The sequence below is a fragment of the Elaeis guineensis genome, chromosome 8 (assembly GCF_000442705.2).
Source record: "Elaeis guineensis isolate ETL-2024a chromosome 8, EG11, whole genome shotgun sequence".
Lineage (NCBI taxonomy): Eukaryota > Viridiplantae > Streptophyta > Magnoliopsida > Arecales > Arecaceae > Elaeis > Elaeis guineensis.
Window position 1 is genome coordinate 27,716,356 of NC_026000.2, and position 18,466 is coordinate 27,734,821.

The window sequence follows — 18,466 nt, forward strand, 5'->3', positions numbered from 1 at the left end:
GATCGCTCCAATCCAGCCTCATTCGATTTGATCCACCTTACTTCAGATTTTAAACCTCACAGCAATATGATCCATTATAAATAGTGACTTACAATACCTAATTGTATAGGCACAAGTTAGAACAATAAGGCAATTCATCTTTAGTTAAGTTTTCTGTCAACGATGATATATGTCGCTGCACATCTTGTAAATAACTGATGCACATCTATTTCGTATTGAATGGGTGACCCTCATCATATTTTTAAAATTCAAATTTTATTTTAATTTCAATTCCAATCACAAGCCAGATACGTCAGAGAATATGATCATTCCCTATTCCAATCATTCCGATTCGTGAACTAAACATGCTATTTGATTTCATGCTAATATAGGTAGACCCACATTTTAAATACTTGAACCATCTATGCATCTACAAACAAAACCTCAAAGCCTGCCATGTGGCAATGCATGTCATCTGCCCATTTTAGTTGAAAAACTAATTTAATTTCCTTCACCACATATGCTGGGACAATTGACTCTGTTAACCTACTAACCCATCTACTCTAACAGAACAACATTGACATCATGATGTTTGAAGCCATAAGCAATTGTCAAGGTACCGAATAATGTCATCATCATCTTCCCCATTCGAAATCTGGGTCCGCGCGCATCTCCCTCTGCATTGGCCGCTCCACTCCAATGCTCTCCAACTTTGGTTTAATGACCTGATCCCAACCCATGATATATGGCAAGACGAACTGCACAGAAGCAAATATTTAGTGCTAGTTCCATTTTATCAATTATCAAACAAAATATGACATAGCTGAATTTATTGCAATAAAACACAAACAGCTAAATTTAAAAGCACCCACCATATATGACCACATGACCATAACCATAATAAATAGGTGCCAATATTTGTTAGATTTTACCTAATTTATCACAAGCTTTAATAAATCCTTTCTGAAATTTGCCAATCATGTTATCTCAGGTTTTACTTCTTTCCAAACTCTTAGAAGAAAATTCATTTATTTCCCTTAGTCTTCAATGCTTCCTCTACCTTTATAGCACATGATCATGGTGTATTGATTGTCTTGATTGATTCCCGCAGTGCTGTCTAAAAATACTAGCCTTACACCCCTGAAAAGGTCATTTTTATCCTTCTAGTCTTGCCACACATCTGCATTAAAATCTCAACTTCGTAAAATTATTTGCCCTGATTATCTCAAACATAACAAGTCGTACACCATCACAAGCCTCACTTCCATCTTGTAACATTTTTCTACAATCTAAAATGCATAATTACTATCGCGTTCCTACCTCCTCTATTTGTTCATTTGAACAAAAGATGGAAAAAAGAAGCTAAAAGGATGACAGTAGTGCATCTCCTGACCATCAGTTATTATCCCATAAAATTTGTGTTCCATATGTTCTGTACCTTGACTGATTTTAAGACTCATCCCGGAGAGCTTCAATCCTTTCCAAGTCAACATTTGAATCAATTCCTATATCATCAATTAACATTTTATCATAGCAAATAGTGTACATGATGGAACTTCCTCTTAAATACAACAATCAGTTCATCTATGTCAAGTGTAAAGCAGTGAAAGACACATTTATCACTCCATATGCAGTCCCACCGTACTGAAATTCTCAACACCCTCTAACTACTACTCCTTTGTTTAAATTCCTTCATTCATGCATCAACTCTGCTTTACTGCTTTACTACATAATTTTCCCTTATGTGCTACCAAACCACCTTCATTATAGTCTATCACATGTCCATCAATAAATTCCATGTGTTACTTCCCCTTATTGACCATTACATGATTTCACAAGCAAGTCCAAGGCTGTCCATCAAGGCATAAAGCCAAATTTGTTTTAATTCCATCACCCTCTTTCACAGCATGGGTACACAAAGATCAGTTCAACTTTCTATCACTTTTATCAATATAAACAGAAACCACAAAACTGCTCCACAACCATATGACCACCCAAATCACATTCAGGCTGCCAAAGCTCCTACAGCAAGACCACCCACTAATGCATCTGTACATACAAGTCATAGTGCACAACAAAAAGAGGAAGCAAACACACTTTCTGCATAAACATGCAGTTGCAATTTGTACATTACTAAATAAGATGTGTATATAGATGAGCAGATCCATCTAATACAAAAACTGACATATATGTTTCATGGTGCACATGTCAGAAACTATACCTGCATGTAAGTTACATTACATTTATATGAATTAATGCAACTCTATTAGCATGCACTTCTTTTATTCTATGATTTTCAAATATCAATTCAAGGTGATTAACTGCAAGGTACAAATAAAAGATGGTTTTTTGGTTGGGGGGGAGAAAAATTAGGAGAAAATAACATTGCATAGAGTTCTACCATAAGATGAGATATTGGTTGCTGGAGAACTTACACTAAAAGCTGCACGCATCACTGCAAACTCAGCTTTTGTCACAGGAACAGAAAAACGATCATTTGTTTTCTGGACAGAATTCATGACAGCTGCACAGGGAGAGTAATTTTAATACTTGCAGTTTGCAGAACATAGTTGATAATATTTAAGCATCCCTAGAGTAACAATCACATAAACTCAATAAAGGACAAAGAAACACCTGACTTTCACAGTTCTAAAAGCTCGATAGAAGTGCCAACACTTCTTACATGCAAGAACTCTTGTATTCCCAAGAAACACATACCAGTTGACAGAAATTTCTAGTACCCACCTTCCTTTCCTCCAATCCCCTCCACCATGCCCACTTCCACCATTCCGACCTCCTTCCCTGCAATCAGCACTCAACCACCATCATCTCCTCCATTTCAATCTTGATCACCACCACCACCCACCATCATCACCACTTCCACCTACACCTCCATGACAACCAACATAACCATCGCCATCATCACCACCACCATCACCAGCAAATATGAGGTACAATCAATGCTCCGCAAATTCTGGAACAATACTCTGTACAGTCCGAGCCATCCCTTCAAGATGGAGATTAATCCCTTAACTTTTGATGGTCATGGGAACCTATGGATCTAGATTATAGCATAGGTTTGTGTATAGTTGAAAGAGATGAACCATGTTAGGGTGGATTTAGTGACAGAAATAAGCAAATCATATAGGTGAAGTTGGTTGCCATAAAGCAGGCATATAGCTTGGAGAAGCCTTATGTCTAACAGCTTCTGAGAAGTGGGCATTTTGACAAGGAATAATTATGCCAGTCAAACTTGCTTATGCCATGCACAATTATTCAAAGTTAGAGGTGCCATTAGCTATTTCGGGCATAAAGCCACCATTTAAGATTGTTTCCTCTTTTAAAATGGATATGAGCAATATCAACCAAAAGTTATTCTAGACACTGCAGCCAAACAAACAGCAATAACTTTTGGCAGGACTATCTCTATTCCACTCTGTCTTATGCCTGAACTGAATGTGGCCATGGGATTAGTTGGCTTAGGAGAATGGCACTGCAGTATAACGGCAACAGAACTGGTTGGGACTTGGGATGGATTCATTTGGAGTAATTTTGTTTTAATTGGGCAAATGACAAGGTCATTTATTCTAACTGAGGCCTAACCTTCTGCAAAGTTCCTTTTTGAAATCTATCGATTATTATACTTCCAATAATACCATACCATTTATTCTCCATGCTTGACATAAACTCAAATTAGTCCCATACTATCTATAATTGCTTTGAAGTTTAAACATCTCTTTTTTCCAGCATTGGGGTCAACAACAAAAAAAGAGGAACACACAGAAAGAGAGCCTTTTAGAACAACATTATGGCTATTTTATCATTGAAACAGAAAATATACACCAGAACGTTATGCCTGCTTATAATAGGTGCCAGATTACAAAAAACTGAAGACTACCACAATGACCAACAGAAATTTGTCTCCTTTAATGATTTCAGATAATCAATCCACCATCACAGTTTTAAAAGACTTCAATTTAAAGTGCGACAATATTGATGTTTCTAGGAAATTTGTACATAATTAATGTTGGTTTATGATTTAGTTTAAATCATCATCACAATCATTATTATCAGTATTAGAGCATAATATTCTAGATACACCTAAATTATCATATTGGGATCTTGTACAATGTATGAACTTGATTCATTACAAATCTTGTGCTTGATGAGCAGCTTATATAGTACTTTAAAAATACTGCATACTAATCACTTCTCAAGAATAAGTAATATTTTTTAATAGACTCATGGCTGGATAGGCATATACAAGTTTACTCCCAATGATTAGGTTCTAATATCATATTTCCCTGAGGGTTTCAGCATGTTGAATTTTGTTTTAACCAAACAAAGTCATTGATAATAATTTTCAGCGAATACACATGCCTATGAACATGCAATATAACTAGTCTGGAAAATGTACGTAAATCATTATTCCACAAGTAATCAAGTAAAATGCCCTGAGAAAGTTACCATTGGAACAAGATATTAGACTAGAATTTCTGCACCATTATATTTTGGGTGGTTGTAACAATTGGCAGTTTGCAAAAGATATTTAGATTCATCCAGGAAGTTTGATGCACTTCTGCTCATCCTTTGCTTTCCAAAAATGGCATAATTTACTCTTGCCAAAGTATATAGAGTCTATACAGTGTTCACTTTATAGAATCTTAAACTATTATTTGTGGTTTCCACCATAATGCTCCCATAAAATTAAAGCACAAATTCTGATCAAGCCTTCAAGTACTCCAACATTATGACCTATGACCTAATGAAAGATAATATATAATTGATTTAACAATGAATGAGTTATAAAATTGATGCGATGAGAGTGAACCAAAAGCAACACACAGCAATATATATTAGTGTAAAAACCTCAGTTAAAAGTCGCATTTCCACTCTTCCATAAGCTTCCCTTAAAATAGAAGACAAAACAGAAGCAGACTCCCATCCCCTTCTCTAGCACCACACTTATCTAATCTATGAATTCTAAAGTTGATTCTACTTAGTGATAAACTGGTCTTAACAATAAATGAGAAAAGATTAAATACGGATTTTTAATATCCCACAGACTTAATATAGCAGGACACCTCTGAAAAACACAAAATAGAACATTCAACTTTACATGGCATCCGGCTCCAAATATTTGGTTTTTACAGGGTTTAGCATGTGTAGACCAAGAACAACAATTTGGATTTTTGAATAATATTGCCTAAGATGTAGTTTAGTTCTCTAACTATATCGAAAATGTGCAACTGTCTCAACTTGAACCAACCTGAAATCTCATCACTTCAGCACATCAATACAGACACATTACAAGTATAAATTTCTTAATTATCTAACCATCATTCATACAAATGGTTGTGCAAAGAGTAGTAACGGAGGTTGATATCTCAAAACATTCCAAATTTCAGATTCAGGTAGAAAAAAATTTGGATCTACAAGTTTATGGGTTTCACTGCAAAAAGAAAAATTAGATCTAAATTCCAGTTGTTTGTGCACATGCATGAATGTGTGCCGGCAGTACATACTTACTTACACAGGGATAGAAAAAAGGGGGATGAGGGGTTGTGCTATTAATCTGTCAGATTTTGAGTAATTCTATCAAAATTCAAAACACTAAAAACATGAAGGACCATAAATATTGAGAATCCAACTATCATTCATGAAGTACAATATTGAAATGCTTTTAAAGTTCCTTGCCTATTTGAGTGATAACATAACATCTGCAACTCATAGATAACCTAATTGTGTAAATGCATATTTTACATTTATAATGTCATTTACATGCATTCATGTACAGTGCGTATGTTGCATGCACATATTGATGTATGTATTTACATATGTGTGAGCATGTGTGCAGAGAGAGAGAGAGGGGAGGGGGGAGAGAGAGCTAGACTTGGCTACACTCAAATGAATCTCCACTTCAATCTAGTTAGGTCTATATTGGATGAGGAGAATCCATATCAGTAATATGAGCCGTTGGATGTAATCTACTAGCTCTAATTTGCTCATACACCAAAATCGTATGCCAAGTTTTACATCCTGCTAGGACGGAGGGCATCCCGGCCATCCTATCCCGTTCCTATGAGAAAACAGACTAGGACAAGATCGGGACTCCGAAACCCATCCATGTGGGGAGAGAAAGAAAGAGGAAAAAAAGCAAGAAAAGATGAAGAAAAGGAAAAAATGAAAGGAAAGAAAGGAAGAAAAATGATAGAAAGGAAAGGAAGAGAGAAAAAAAAGAAAGGAAAGAAAGAAGGATGAAAAGAAAGAGAAAGAAGAAGAAAAAGGAAAAGGGGAGAGAAAGGAAAGTATAAGAAAAAGAAAGAAAAGAAAGGAGTGTAAAAGAAATAGAAAGAAAAGAAGGAAAGAAAAACGTAAGAAAGAAAGAAAGAAAAAAAAGAAAAGAAGAAGATAAGAGAGACAGAGGATACCTATTGGGACCGTTGCTGGGACAGAACGGGCAGCCGGATCTCCCGTTCTATCGAAAAACTAGGACATCTCCATCTTATAGGATTTAAAATCTTAATTATATGATTTGGAAACTTTTAACTTATGTATCAAGTGGTCAAAATAATGGACAGCCTAAATAATATCAAATTATATGTGTTATTTTGATCACTTGATGTATAGGTTAGGAATCTCCAAATCACATAATTTTTTAGTGTGTCGACGGTTTAAAGATAATACATCACACCCAATAGCTTAAATCATCAACATGGGACCCACATTGTCCAATCTAGACCAAACCAGATTTCAGTGGAGATTGAGTGTAGCCAAGTGCAGCTCGCTCTCTCTCTCTCTCTCTCTCTCTCTATATATATATATATATATATATATAAACACTGCTGGCCCTTGAAAAACTGGAATAATACAGATGAGAAAGAAGCAAAGTGTTTAAAAGTTCAAGTAGATGAGTCAAAAAGAAATAACAACAAAGGTTTCATAGGGAGAGTATAACTTGACCAGCTATTCCACTCATAAAATTGTCTCTCATATTCAAGGAGGGAAAAATCAAAGCTAAATAAGCCCATGCCCTTTGCATTTATCAAAAGGAATGTAACTAAAAGAAACCCTTCTACATTCACCAACTTAAAGCATTTTTTATGGAACCAGAAACCACCAAGCAGAAAAAACTATGATTACTCATCCAAGTGTTTGTATCTAATATCATCTTCTAGATCAAGTCAGAAATGTCAAATAGGATAATTTCCTAGAACATCTAAAATTTAACCACCCATTCTTAAAGACATGTCATTGCACTTAGGCCCAACTCTAAGCATATTGACGTTCTGCAGCTCCAAGAACTATTCCTAGGTCTCTTTGTAACTTTTGCTACAAAGATCTGCATTTCCTAAACATACAACTCAAAACAGTATTAAACCTAAACTTCAATCAGTCTACATAAGAACAAAGGAAAAGCTACCAAGTAAAGAAGCAATGCAATGGCAAATGCTACTTATTCAACCATGGGATCTATTAGTAAGCAAAGAAAAGAGGACTAATAAAATAGTTAGAGAACTTACCCAGATTAAAGAAATAACCCTCGCCATTGGTAAGTGGGGAAACTGATAGTGTTTTCTGCACCTGACCTTCCAGACTGTAACATTGTATATCAAAAAGAGGGGGTGAAGGGAAACAATAGGCCTATGAAGATAGCGCATATTAATGAATGTCAAATAGCAAACCTTGATTTCATCGAAGGATCATGGAAAAATTCACATGATTCAGCAGGACCTAGGCTTATCAGGCACCCAATTTCAGTAGCCGATAATGCAAAGAGCTACAAAAACCAGTAATTAGCATGTGAAGCATCATTACATAGAAAATGTGCATAAAGAAGTGGTTCAAAAATTTAAACTAGTGGCCAAAAAAAAAAAGGAAGCAAAAGGTTTAAATCCAAACATGCAGGTGAACTGGGACTTGTGCCAACTGTCACAGCCTTCTGATCATTAACCAAAGGTTTTGATTCGAGTCTTAAGTGATGTATTCCAAGTATTTGTGCATGGGTGATTATAGCGCAGGTGTGTCTCCCTACCTTTCCCAAAAAAAAAAAAAAAAGATCCAAATTTGCAGCATCGATTTCTGTGGATCCCAAAAAAAAAAAATTCTGGCTAATATCTAATAAAAAAATGATTTCAAAGATTAAACAGGTCAGTGGATCAAGCAGAAAATGATTCAAATAGAAGTGCAAGTGCAAACACTACAGGAAAAGATCAGTACCTGTTTCTTTTCAGAATCATACTTTCGTTGACCAATAGCAGGCATAAACTTCAACATCACAACTCCCCTTCTATCAACTTTAGAACTCCCAGACTGCCCAAAATAGATTATAAATAAGGTGTGAAGCAAGAAAATCTTGCTCAAAAAAATAAATCTCGAAACTTATGACCCCAAAAAACCCAAACCATACATCCAGCCTGCTGAATGTTGGCAGAACAGGGGAAACTGCAAGTGAAGCTTTTCCTTTAAAAATACAGAAATCTGCATATGTCTTTCCTGAATAATTCCCTGCAGAGGAACAAGAATATGAGCAATATCAATGAATAACAGAGGTAGTTGGAGCAAAACCAGATTTCATCATACCATGTTTTATGGAATCTGATCTTGCAGTTGAAATACCAAGTCGAGAACTGTAATTGCTGAACCATGAAGTTTCCTTGATATTACTATTTTTCACGGGCAGAAATTTTGAAGCCAGTTGATTCCTGCTGAACCCAATCAAATGGTCAAAAGGTTATAATAAGCAATCTAAAACCCGAACTATATGGGAAATAATGGGTCTGAAGAAAAACATGCATGGAACATCCAATAGTCACTAAATCCATACAAAGACAAGACAAAGTTTAATCACCAAAGTGAAAATACATCTACAGAGTGATTGAGCACCCAAGATTTAGCAGAGATTTAAGATGAAACCATGTGTCTGTCAAGAAGCTACTGAAACAAAGATATCAGGAATTTCAGGCATGATAGTGAGAAGTCATATACTTCCATCTCCAGAACATTCAAAACCAGATTGCAACCATAAATCTTGTTCCAGCTATTCGATGTCAGCTTTATGAATCCTCATTTGCCAAGTATTCCTTTCTAGAGCCACTTTAGGTGTTATTTTTGAGCTTCTCTGTATCCTTTATTTCGCAGCATTTATCCATGTTACCTCAGGTCTTCCCCTCTCAGATCTTCATATTACATGCCTGCAATATTTCAATCAAGTCTCTTTGATCACTTTATGCTAAATCCATGCAACTCCTATAGTTCATGAAACATATCCACTCTTCACTTCATCCTTTCTAGTTTTACCACATACACATTTCGGCTCTTTTGGTTCTACAACATTCAATTCATTTCTTGGATCCATTTTACTGCCAGCATTCTAAACATAAAATATCATTAACTTCATTATGATTCTGTAATGTTTCCCTTAAACATCAAGGTATGGTTTGGTCACACACTAACCAGGAAACCCCCTCCAAATTTGCCAACCAGCTCTGATTTTATTAGACATGAATTCATCTATCTCTCTATTATTCCATAATAATAGATTCTAAATAACAAAATCAGTCACTTAGTTGCCAATCGATCTTAACTGCGACCTCATATTCATTTATATTTTCACTAAAACTGCATTTCTTAAGTTCTACTTTTGTTCTGCTGATATTTAAGCCCTTATCCTGATGCTTTCTTCAGTAAATCTGATTTAACATTTAATCTTTTCATCTTCTGATCAATCAACACTACCATCATTAGCAAATAACCAAATAGCATGCACCATAATACATCTTCGTTGATACTAATGGTAAGTTATTAAATGATCAGTTATCCAGTTCTCAAACAAGTATATAAAACAGGATTAAATTTCCAGTAGCATTAAACAAGTCATGCAACTTCAAATATAGAGAACTTCAGTTCTCTTGTTCATAATGGCTATCAATGTCTTTGAAACATATAAAATAAAGGAATCTTCCATGAAAACAGGGAAAAATGACAAATATACACTACTAGAAGAAAATGACCAAGAGTCAATGTCACATGGATGGATGAGTTTCGATTCGTACACCTAAAGTGGAGATGTATGCAGCTCCATTTAATAAGCCTCAACATTTCACTCTTCAAAACCAAACTCTTTCCATGTTTAAGGACATCATGGAAAACTAAAAGGTGTATCTAAAAGGTGAAGAAAAAAAGTTTTGACTTTGAGGACTCCTAATTGATTCAAAATTCCACTACATCCCAAACTTTTCCAAATACAACCAAGTAAAAGGAAAGAAAAGACTGTGGGACTCATAAAAACTCTCTTACATCACTAATACTTCTCCTCAATTCTCTCCTCGGAGACTCCAAGAGCAAGTACTATTTTGCTGGACCAAATCCCAATCATCAATTATATTGAATGTTCTGATATGCTCCGGTAATGCTCATAGAAGCAGGATGAGGTTTCCAAAGGAGGGGGAAAGTGGGGGGAAAGAGTTCCACATCATATTCACAAAATAGTGGATGCCCATTTAGAAGCCAATAAAAAACATTTTTGAATTTGCATTCAGCTTATATCCACTGGATTTAACTTGATGATAACTAACAACTATTAAGAGCAGTAAAAACTTACTTGTAAACCTCATATATGCTACCTTTTCTTGCATAACCAATTTTTCCCACCAGTATAAAAGAGCACTCACCAAAATTCAACCTACACATCAACTAAAATCCACATTCCCCAGACCATGATGGTAATAGAAAATTCTATCAACTCCTGCCAAAATCACTAAAAGCTAAGTAATTTATTTATTTACTTTCATCCTGCTTCTAATTTTACTTGATTGAATATTTGATACCAAGAATTAGTACCTAGCTATAGTTACATGTAATTAATGTGAGCATGTAAGAATCAATCGATGTAACAAACTGTAGTTCACTCACGATTTGTCGCCCCCTATGCAAGAAATATAAGGAAAACAGGCAGAATCCAGCAAGAAAATGTTCCATCTCAAACTTTTTGACAGTTGCTAGTCAATCAAAAGAAAAACATGATAGTGAGAATAAATGTAGCAATAGCATATATTTCTATAAAATCTAAAGGAGTTTTCAGACAACTTTTGCTTTGAGCCACAAAAATGTCATAAATGAGACATACAGGTAGTAATGAGGGATTACCTACCCTAAAGATCCTAACAGTAAAATGCATAATAAGCATAAGTTATTTCCCATTGCCATCATACATGCAATAGCCCTTTTATGTGCATGTACACCTCTTTAGCAGATTTCTTAAACCAAATTATCATGGGCTATGGTTTTTTCCATATGGCCAAGATATTGTTATTAGAGCTGCATGTCAATGCCAGGCACTCACAAGCATGATAAAAAACTTGAAACATCAGATCATAATCTCAGCTAATATAAACCAATGTATCATGAGATATCTGCTATGTGATATCAATACATTGTTCTAGATATTTTTTATCTCTTCCTGTCAATCCTATCATGTGTCTTTTAATCAGTAAGTATTAAAGAAATAGCTAAAAGTGTAATTCATCTAATATTTACCATGTCAAATTTGAAAAAGATTGGAGCACATCTAGATCCTTCACCCTCCCATATTATCCAAGATAGACCGGATGCACAAAAAACTCAATAACCCAACAACATCTACAACCTAACCTTGAGTAAAGTGCTGAACCCAGGACTAGAACCTACTTCAAATGTTTGATCCATTTGCACAGCTGATGCAAATAGTTCGAATGTGGTTACCCCACCTAGAAGGATCTATTCTAACCCTCTTACCATGAAGCGATCGAGGGAAACGCCCAACATCATTCCACGTACCAGATGTTCGGTGGATTTTTTACCTAACCTATTGGAAACAATCATGAATTCGATTCAAAATCCTTATAGCTTTTTCCATCTATTAGAAAAGAAAATATTATTGCGACTCAGGAGGGCGTAATCCATGCTTTTATTTACTCGTATTTCTCCATGGAACGAATAAAAATGTTTTCAGTTATGCGGTAGAAGGGAAAAGAAAACGTTCGGTAGAATGCCGAAGAACTAGAATCCCGACAAACACGAAGCATTAAGATATCGAATAGAAAGGGGAATGGGAAAATAGGCGGGTTTTGGGGAAGGGTGATTAAGACCACTTTTAAGTAAACGAAAAGCCCCCACGAAGGCAAAAGGAGAGATTGGAGGGGCGAAAACAAGAGAAAGATTAGAGGTAGGTGACTTGCCTGGGCAACCAGAAGCGCGAGAGCTTCATCATGCTGCAGCAAACGAGAATGAGAGAGAGAGAGAGAGGGAGCGGCGCTTCAGGAAATTAGGACGGTAGAGGTGCACAGAAAGCACGTGGTCCGCATGAACCTGGGAACCGAACCAGCTTATTGGATTTCACTGGCACGGTTCGCTTTAGTTCGGTTCACTTTTTGGTTTAGTTCACATTAAGGTATGGACGATTTTGCTTCGGTTTTTTCTTTCCCCGAGAGTTTGATTTGGTTGGTTCTGTTTCAAGCGAGGGATTTGAATGATTCAGGTTGCATTTGATACGGTAATTTAGTATGATAATTTAAATTACTGTATTTGATATATTTATTATCTTAAAAAGAGATAACTATTTAAATTATTATTTTATTGATAATATTATAATAAAAATTTTGGATAAAATTATTTTTCAAAAAAATCATACAAAATTCATTGCCCAACCCTTCTCTCCACCTCCCTCCAAGTGCGCTCCTAGACCCGACTCCTCCATCTCCCTTTGCCTTCCTGCGGTTCCTCTGCCCTTGTCCTCCACCACCCTCCCGTGGCTCTTCCATGCCCATCCCCACCACTCACACGGCTCCACATGCGCCCCCTCTCCCCACTCCTCAAATGCCCACGGTTTTTACACCCCTTAGTCTGCCACTTTTCTACACCACATCCACATCATATTCGTTACTTCTCATCAGAGAAAAAGAAGAGTATCGGATAAAATTATTGGAGATATTTTAGAAATTTAATTTTACATTACCAGTAATCTGATTGTCATACCAAACATGTCAATCAAAATTTTCAGTAATTTTACTGTAACATTACCTGTATGTGCCAAACAATAATCAACATTACTGGTAATTTAATGGTGGCAATCTATTTTGAAGGCAATCCATATTACCTTCCAAGATTTCCTGAGGATGCACCAAGCGCAACCTCAATCCTATCCGGTCTATATTATTATTATTATTATTATTATTATTATTATTATTATTATTATTATTATTATTATTATTATTATTATTATTATTATTATTTTATATATATATATTGTTGGGAGGAAATTTATTACTTAGGTCGAAGATATGGATTAACAAAAGGACAGATAATATGATGTGTAAGGTCGATATTACAGCGCAATCAGGAATGGAAGTGTGTGATCCCGAAGGAATATATTTCTTCTGTACTATACAAGAAATATCTAAATTCATCCAATGTATAACTTGGGATCTCCCGATCCTAGCTTCGACCTTTGACGATCCTTAACTCTCAGAAACTCCCCTAAGAAAAACAGCTGGGATCAGTCGTTCCTAACTTCGGCCTCATCCCAGCTTTGGTATCAAATCTATCCCATCCTCCATAACAACCGACATCTGACATCTATCCAGCACCTATAGACAATCAGGCACCTGAATTGGCCGACCTCCGACTCCAATTGCAGAATACTTCAACCTTCATCGATCTTATCTTACTGAACGTGGTTGACTCCAGCCACTTCTTTCCTTTGGCATCTCATCGGACCACACCGAAGTCTCAACAAAAGAAGTCGATCCAACCCAATTCGCATCGTTATTTTAAATTTCAAAGATGCTCACAATAGTTTTGGAATTGATAAAATAGGTGTAACCATCCAATCTCAAAAATTTCGATCAAAAATCCTGCTACATCGCACCTAAATCGACCACGTAACCTGTATAAAACAGTCTTCCAACTTTTGCCTACAAAAAAGACTTCTAGGGGACCTCCTAAGGTATACACGCGCACAATCTCTCTACATTTTTTTTTTATTTTTTAATTTCTAACTTGAGCGTCGGAGGGTCCCCGTCGGAGCCAAATCTGATCAGGACTTATCTTGCAAGATTTTTTTCTGAGAGGATGCACCATCGCTCCAGTCTTTTCAACCGAGTCCTAGATTTTAGCAGCAATAGATTGATGCTAGAGGAAGAGCCCTGATCCGACTATGAGAAGGAGCAACAAATTGAGACATTGGCCCCATGCAAGGTGTCATTTCGATGATCTACAGCTATTGCTACTTGCTAGCCAACAGAGAACGCAACTAGTCAACAAGCTCCACCACCGAAGGTTCTTCAGCCACCTCCATAGTAAGTAGCAGCCATTGGTGTGGAGCAGTTCCATTTGCTATTTCAATAAGTCCAGACTTTGACCACCGCCATTCAGGCGATGCAGCAACTCCATACTGCACCAATGGTGGCAATGTCAGCACCATCAGCAATGCCAGCAGCAGCACAACCAACCGACGTTGCACAAGTAGCGGATCCACAGCCAGTGGATCCTACGCAACAACTAATACCGACGCCATAGGAGAGACCGCCGATCCCCTCGTAAAAACTTGAGCGGGGGAGATAGACTCACCACAATCGATCTCATAATCTAGAATAGAGAAGACGGCAGCCCCCAAGTCCTCGTTCCAGGCAAAACTCAACTCCTAGCCAGCAATGTCCCCCATAATACTTAGAGAACTATATCACTCGAGATGTAGATATCGACCGCAAACGTCGAAAAATAAACGAGCAGATCGAAGCAATCCACCATCAGGCATCGGCACATGATGATGGGTACAATACCAATTCATTATTCAGTGACCAGATTATGCAGGAGCCGCTCCTCAAAAATTTCAAGATGTTATAGCTGGAGAGCTATCATAGGATCACCGATCTCGTGGATCACCTAGAAAGCTTCAAGACCCTGATGCTCATTCATGAGACAGCCGATGCCGCCCTCTATCGAACCTTCCTATCAACTCTGAAAAGCATAGCTTGGCATTAGTATACTAGTCTGAGCCACGAACAGTCCATTCCTTCGATCAAACAAGATGATTGCTCATGGGCCATTTCGTGAGCAATAGAAGACAACAGAAAGGATCAGACTTTTTGATAAATGTGAAGCAGAAAGAGGAAGATTTGATCCAATCCTACCTCAGTCGCTTTAATACGATCATTTTAGAAGTTCGCAATCTAGATCAATCGATCGCAATGGCCATCTTAAAAGATGGATTATTGAAGAATGGTCTTCGCTACTTATTAGAAAAGACTTACCTCCATGACTTCACCGACATGTTGACTCATGCTGAGAAATATGCAAGGGCGGATGAAGCATTTGAGTGTGAGCCCCCTACGAATATGGTCATCGAAGAAAGGAAAGAAGAAAAGCTGGAATTTCCGCCAAAGGATCGACAGAATTTCAACCTCACCAAGATCAAGATCCAGGATAAGAAGGGCCTAATCCTCGTTCGAAGAAAATGCCTCGACCTTTTCATCGCTGTTTCTACGATGGAGGTGGTGCAGATCTAGCTACAACATTAAATATTTTATGCAAACTTTGCAGTTCTTAAAGCCCTGGATGAAGTCGATAGTAGAAGTGTCAAGGAGCTCCCCCTTGAAGGCTTTCAGAGCCTTGTACTCCATAATGTAGCGAAGTTAGACTTCGACAAATACCCCACCAAGCTAATAGCATTTCAGCCTCACCAAGACGAAGATCCAGGACAAGGAGGGCCTAATCCTCGTCCAAAGAAAATATCCCAACCTCTTCGTTACTATTCCCAGGGTGGAGGCAGTGCAGATCTAACTGCGGCATTAGATATTTTATGCGAGCATTGTAGTTCTCAAAGCTTTAAATGAAACCGACAGCAGAAGCATCAAGGAGATCCCCCTTGAAGGCTTCTAAAGCCTTGTACTCTGTAATGCAGTGAAGTCGGACTTTGGCAAATGCCTCCTCCATAGTTCCCAGACGGGCCACTCCTGTAGCGATGGAGGATCCCTCACCTGAAACCCTCATTGGAGGGGGCGCACGACTCATGCCTGGAAGCTCTAGCGACACGGCCCTCGTACGCTTAGCAGGGACCTTCCCTTTCAAATATTCAGCCTTCTTTCTTGCTGCTTCTTTGATTTGTTGAGAAGTAGGCTCCATGGTTGCAGGTTGATGAAAGAAAAGGCAAAAATTTTTGAGTCTTGTCTGCCATGAAGGGAGACTATGTATATTGGTTTCAAATGACATGCATCCATCCAACTACCAACCAAATTATGCCACACATCTGACTCCGAAATGCCAATCATCACCGCCATCTACTGTGCATCCCCATTATCAAAGCATAGTCGGCAAGATGCTTCGCAAATTACTTGAGCTCACCACGTGGCAACCAGAGAATAACCCATAATAAATTCTATCGATTCATTCTCTTGGAGAATTCCACCTACCATTATGACAGATGGAGTTCCAAGGCATATCGTGGATGGATGCTTGGGTTTCCAATAAGTGGACTTGTAGACCAACTTTGACCAATGAAAAGCTAATTGTTGAGACCCCTAAACTTTTTCAAAAGAAATTTCAGGCACAACTGCTCTTTCTTCAATCTTCAGCGAAGACCTCGGTAGTTAAGCAGCAGGGGCTAACCTATAAGGACCCTTAAAGGTCATACTCGCTCTCTAGCAAGTCAACACCTATAAAGACCTTAGTCATGTGGGAGGTGGGGGCTAACCTACCCAGACCCCCAATGCTCACTGATCCAACTTACGTGGATAGAGGACCTCACCAGTTCAAAAAATGGAGGCTAATCTATAAGGACCCCCAAAGGCCGTGCTTACTTTTCAGTAAAGCCAACGCCCATGAAGACCCCAGCTGATCAAGAAGTGAAGGGTAACCTAAAAGAACTTTCGAAGGGCTAACCTACAAGGACCCTCAGCCTGCTAACTTTGACAACAAATGAAGGCTAACCTAAAAGGACCTTCGGAAAGCTAACCTACAACGACCCTCAGCCCGCTAACTTTGGCAACAAATAAAGGCTAACCTAAAAAGACCTTTGAAGGGCTAGTCTATAAGGATCCTCAAGCCACCAACTTCAGCAACATGCCGGGTCAAACCCAAAGAGATGGTCATTTTATGGGCATCTCCATAAGCTTCCTTAATTTGAGGATCATATGCAAATTAAATCCAAACCATAGCACAATCCACAAGATAGCAAACACAGGTAAAATAGAAGTTTTAAACTTTATTTTTATTAATGAACTTCTTACAAAAGTTTCGAGATGGATGCCTACAAAAAAGAGAGAAAAAAGAGAAAGATATATCGATTACTTAGAAGATTTACCTTCGACTGGTGAAGCTTCAGCATCTGATATCCCTCCAGCTGTGATGCCTGCTGTTTCTTCAGCTACTAAACCCATTGGAGTAGGGAAATGAAAATCCACTTTGGAAAAAAATCGCCTAACTAAACTTCTGCATTCCTTAAAGCTAACATTGATTGACTGGGCTAATCATCACCGACTGCAATAGTCACATCACGCAGAGTCGAAGCGAGCTGATTCTCTAATAGCCTAACAATCGCCTTAGCATGTTAAGCCGCTATCATGCTCTCCGCAAGTTGGACTTGGAGTTCAATCATTGCAAATCTATCTTTACTCAGAGTTTCTGAAAGATTAGTAATTATCCTTCGAGCTGAAATAAGTTCACGCCGAATGTCATCGACTGCTGACCTCTTTGCATCCATCGCTCGATGAAGTTTCCTAATTATACCTTCAGTCGAATGAAGTTTACTTGAAAGTTGGCTAATCTGTTCTTTAGCTTCATCACCAACTTTATCTGATGTAATATGATACTTCAGCTTTAAATTTCATCTTGGCCCTGTGCAATCATTCATTGAAAAGAACTTTTGTCGCACCCATCCTTCAGTTAGCATCTCTAGCAGACTTCGCGAATCTATTGCACTCTTCAGTTAGCCTGCACTTCTTGGAGAAGTATTTCCTATTCATCTGCTTCAAGCACTTTCTCAAATATCCTATCTCTATCGAAGCCTCTTCATTACTCTTTTTCAACTTTTGGAGTTTCTTTTTAATTTCAGCGACGTCCTATTAAGTCCGACCTAAATCTTCTTCAAGATTCTTAATCCGAATCCTCAAAGATAAAACTGTTGGTAGATGCTTAGCATGATACTAGGTAAACATGTGGTTGCAACAATCATATCAAACCAACTGAGAAAAGCATCACAAGCAGACATGAATCGAAGAATACGGATAAAAATTACTTTTTCATTGATTTCAAAATCTTCCTTTTCATTGACAAGAAAAAAAAAAAGAAAAGATACAAGAGTTTAGTTATTCCCGACCTCGACATGAGGATCGATAGAGGAGCTTGAAATAATTGAAGCTGGCTACTCTGACTCCACTCACGGTGGCAAAATTGGCGCGGCTTCAACAGAAACGGATGCTGGCATGACCTCTAGGGGTGGAGCAGCTTCAAA

The 18,466-nt window shown here is 37.7% G+C and overlaps 1 protein-coding gene across 1 annotated transcript; it reads right to left on the reverse strand.

Annotated features, from left to right (window-relative positions):
• Nucleotides 1-330: 330 nt before the first annotated feature.
• On the reverse strand, nucleotides 331-12,336 carry LOC105049764 (single-stranded DNA-binding protein WHY2, mitochondrial). Its single transcript, XM_010929507.4, has 8 exons — nucleotides 12,198-12,336; nucleotides 8,563-8,684; nucleotides 8,390-8,487; nucleotides 8,200-8,292; nucleotides 7,665-7,759; nucleotides 7,503-7,576; nucleotides 2,415-2,503; nucleotides 331-737 (listed from the first exon to the last, which is right to left on the reverse strand). The coding sequence occupies exons 1-8, from the start codon at nucleotides 12,227-12,229 to the stop codon at nucleotides 615-617; spliced, it is 726 nt and encodes a 241-aa protein (XP_010927809.1). The 5' UTR covers nucleotides 12,230-12,336; the 3' UTR covers nucleotides 331-614.
• Nucleotides 12,337-18,466: the final 6,130 nt, after the last annotated feature.

Bases quoted from the DNA above. Each gene is read 5' to 3' on its own strand.
- LOC105049764 (XM_010929507.4), bottom strand. From the start codon at position 12,229: ATGATGAAGCTCTCGCGCTTCTGGTTGCCCAG. The intron at 8,488-8,562 runs GTATGATGAAAT...GTTCCTCTGCAG, and splicing joins ATCAGATTCCATAAAACATG to GGAATTATTCAGGAAAGACA. The intron at 7,760-8,199 runs GTACTGATCTTT...TGGTTTTTGTAG, and splicing joins ATGATTCTGAAAAGAAACAG to CTCTTTGCATTATCGGCTAC.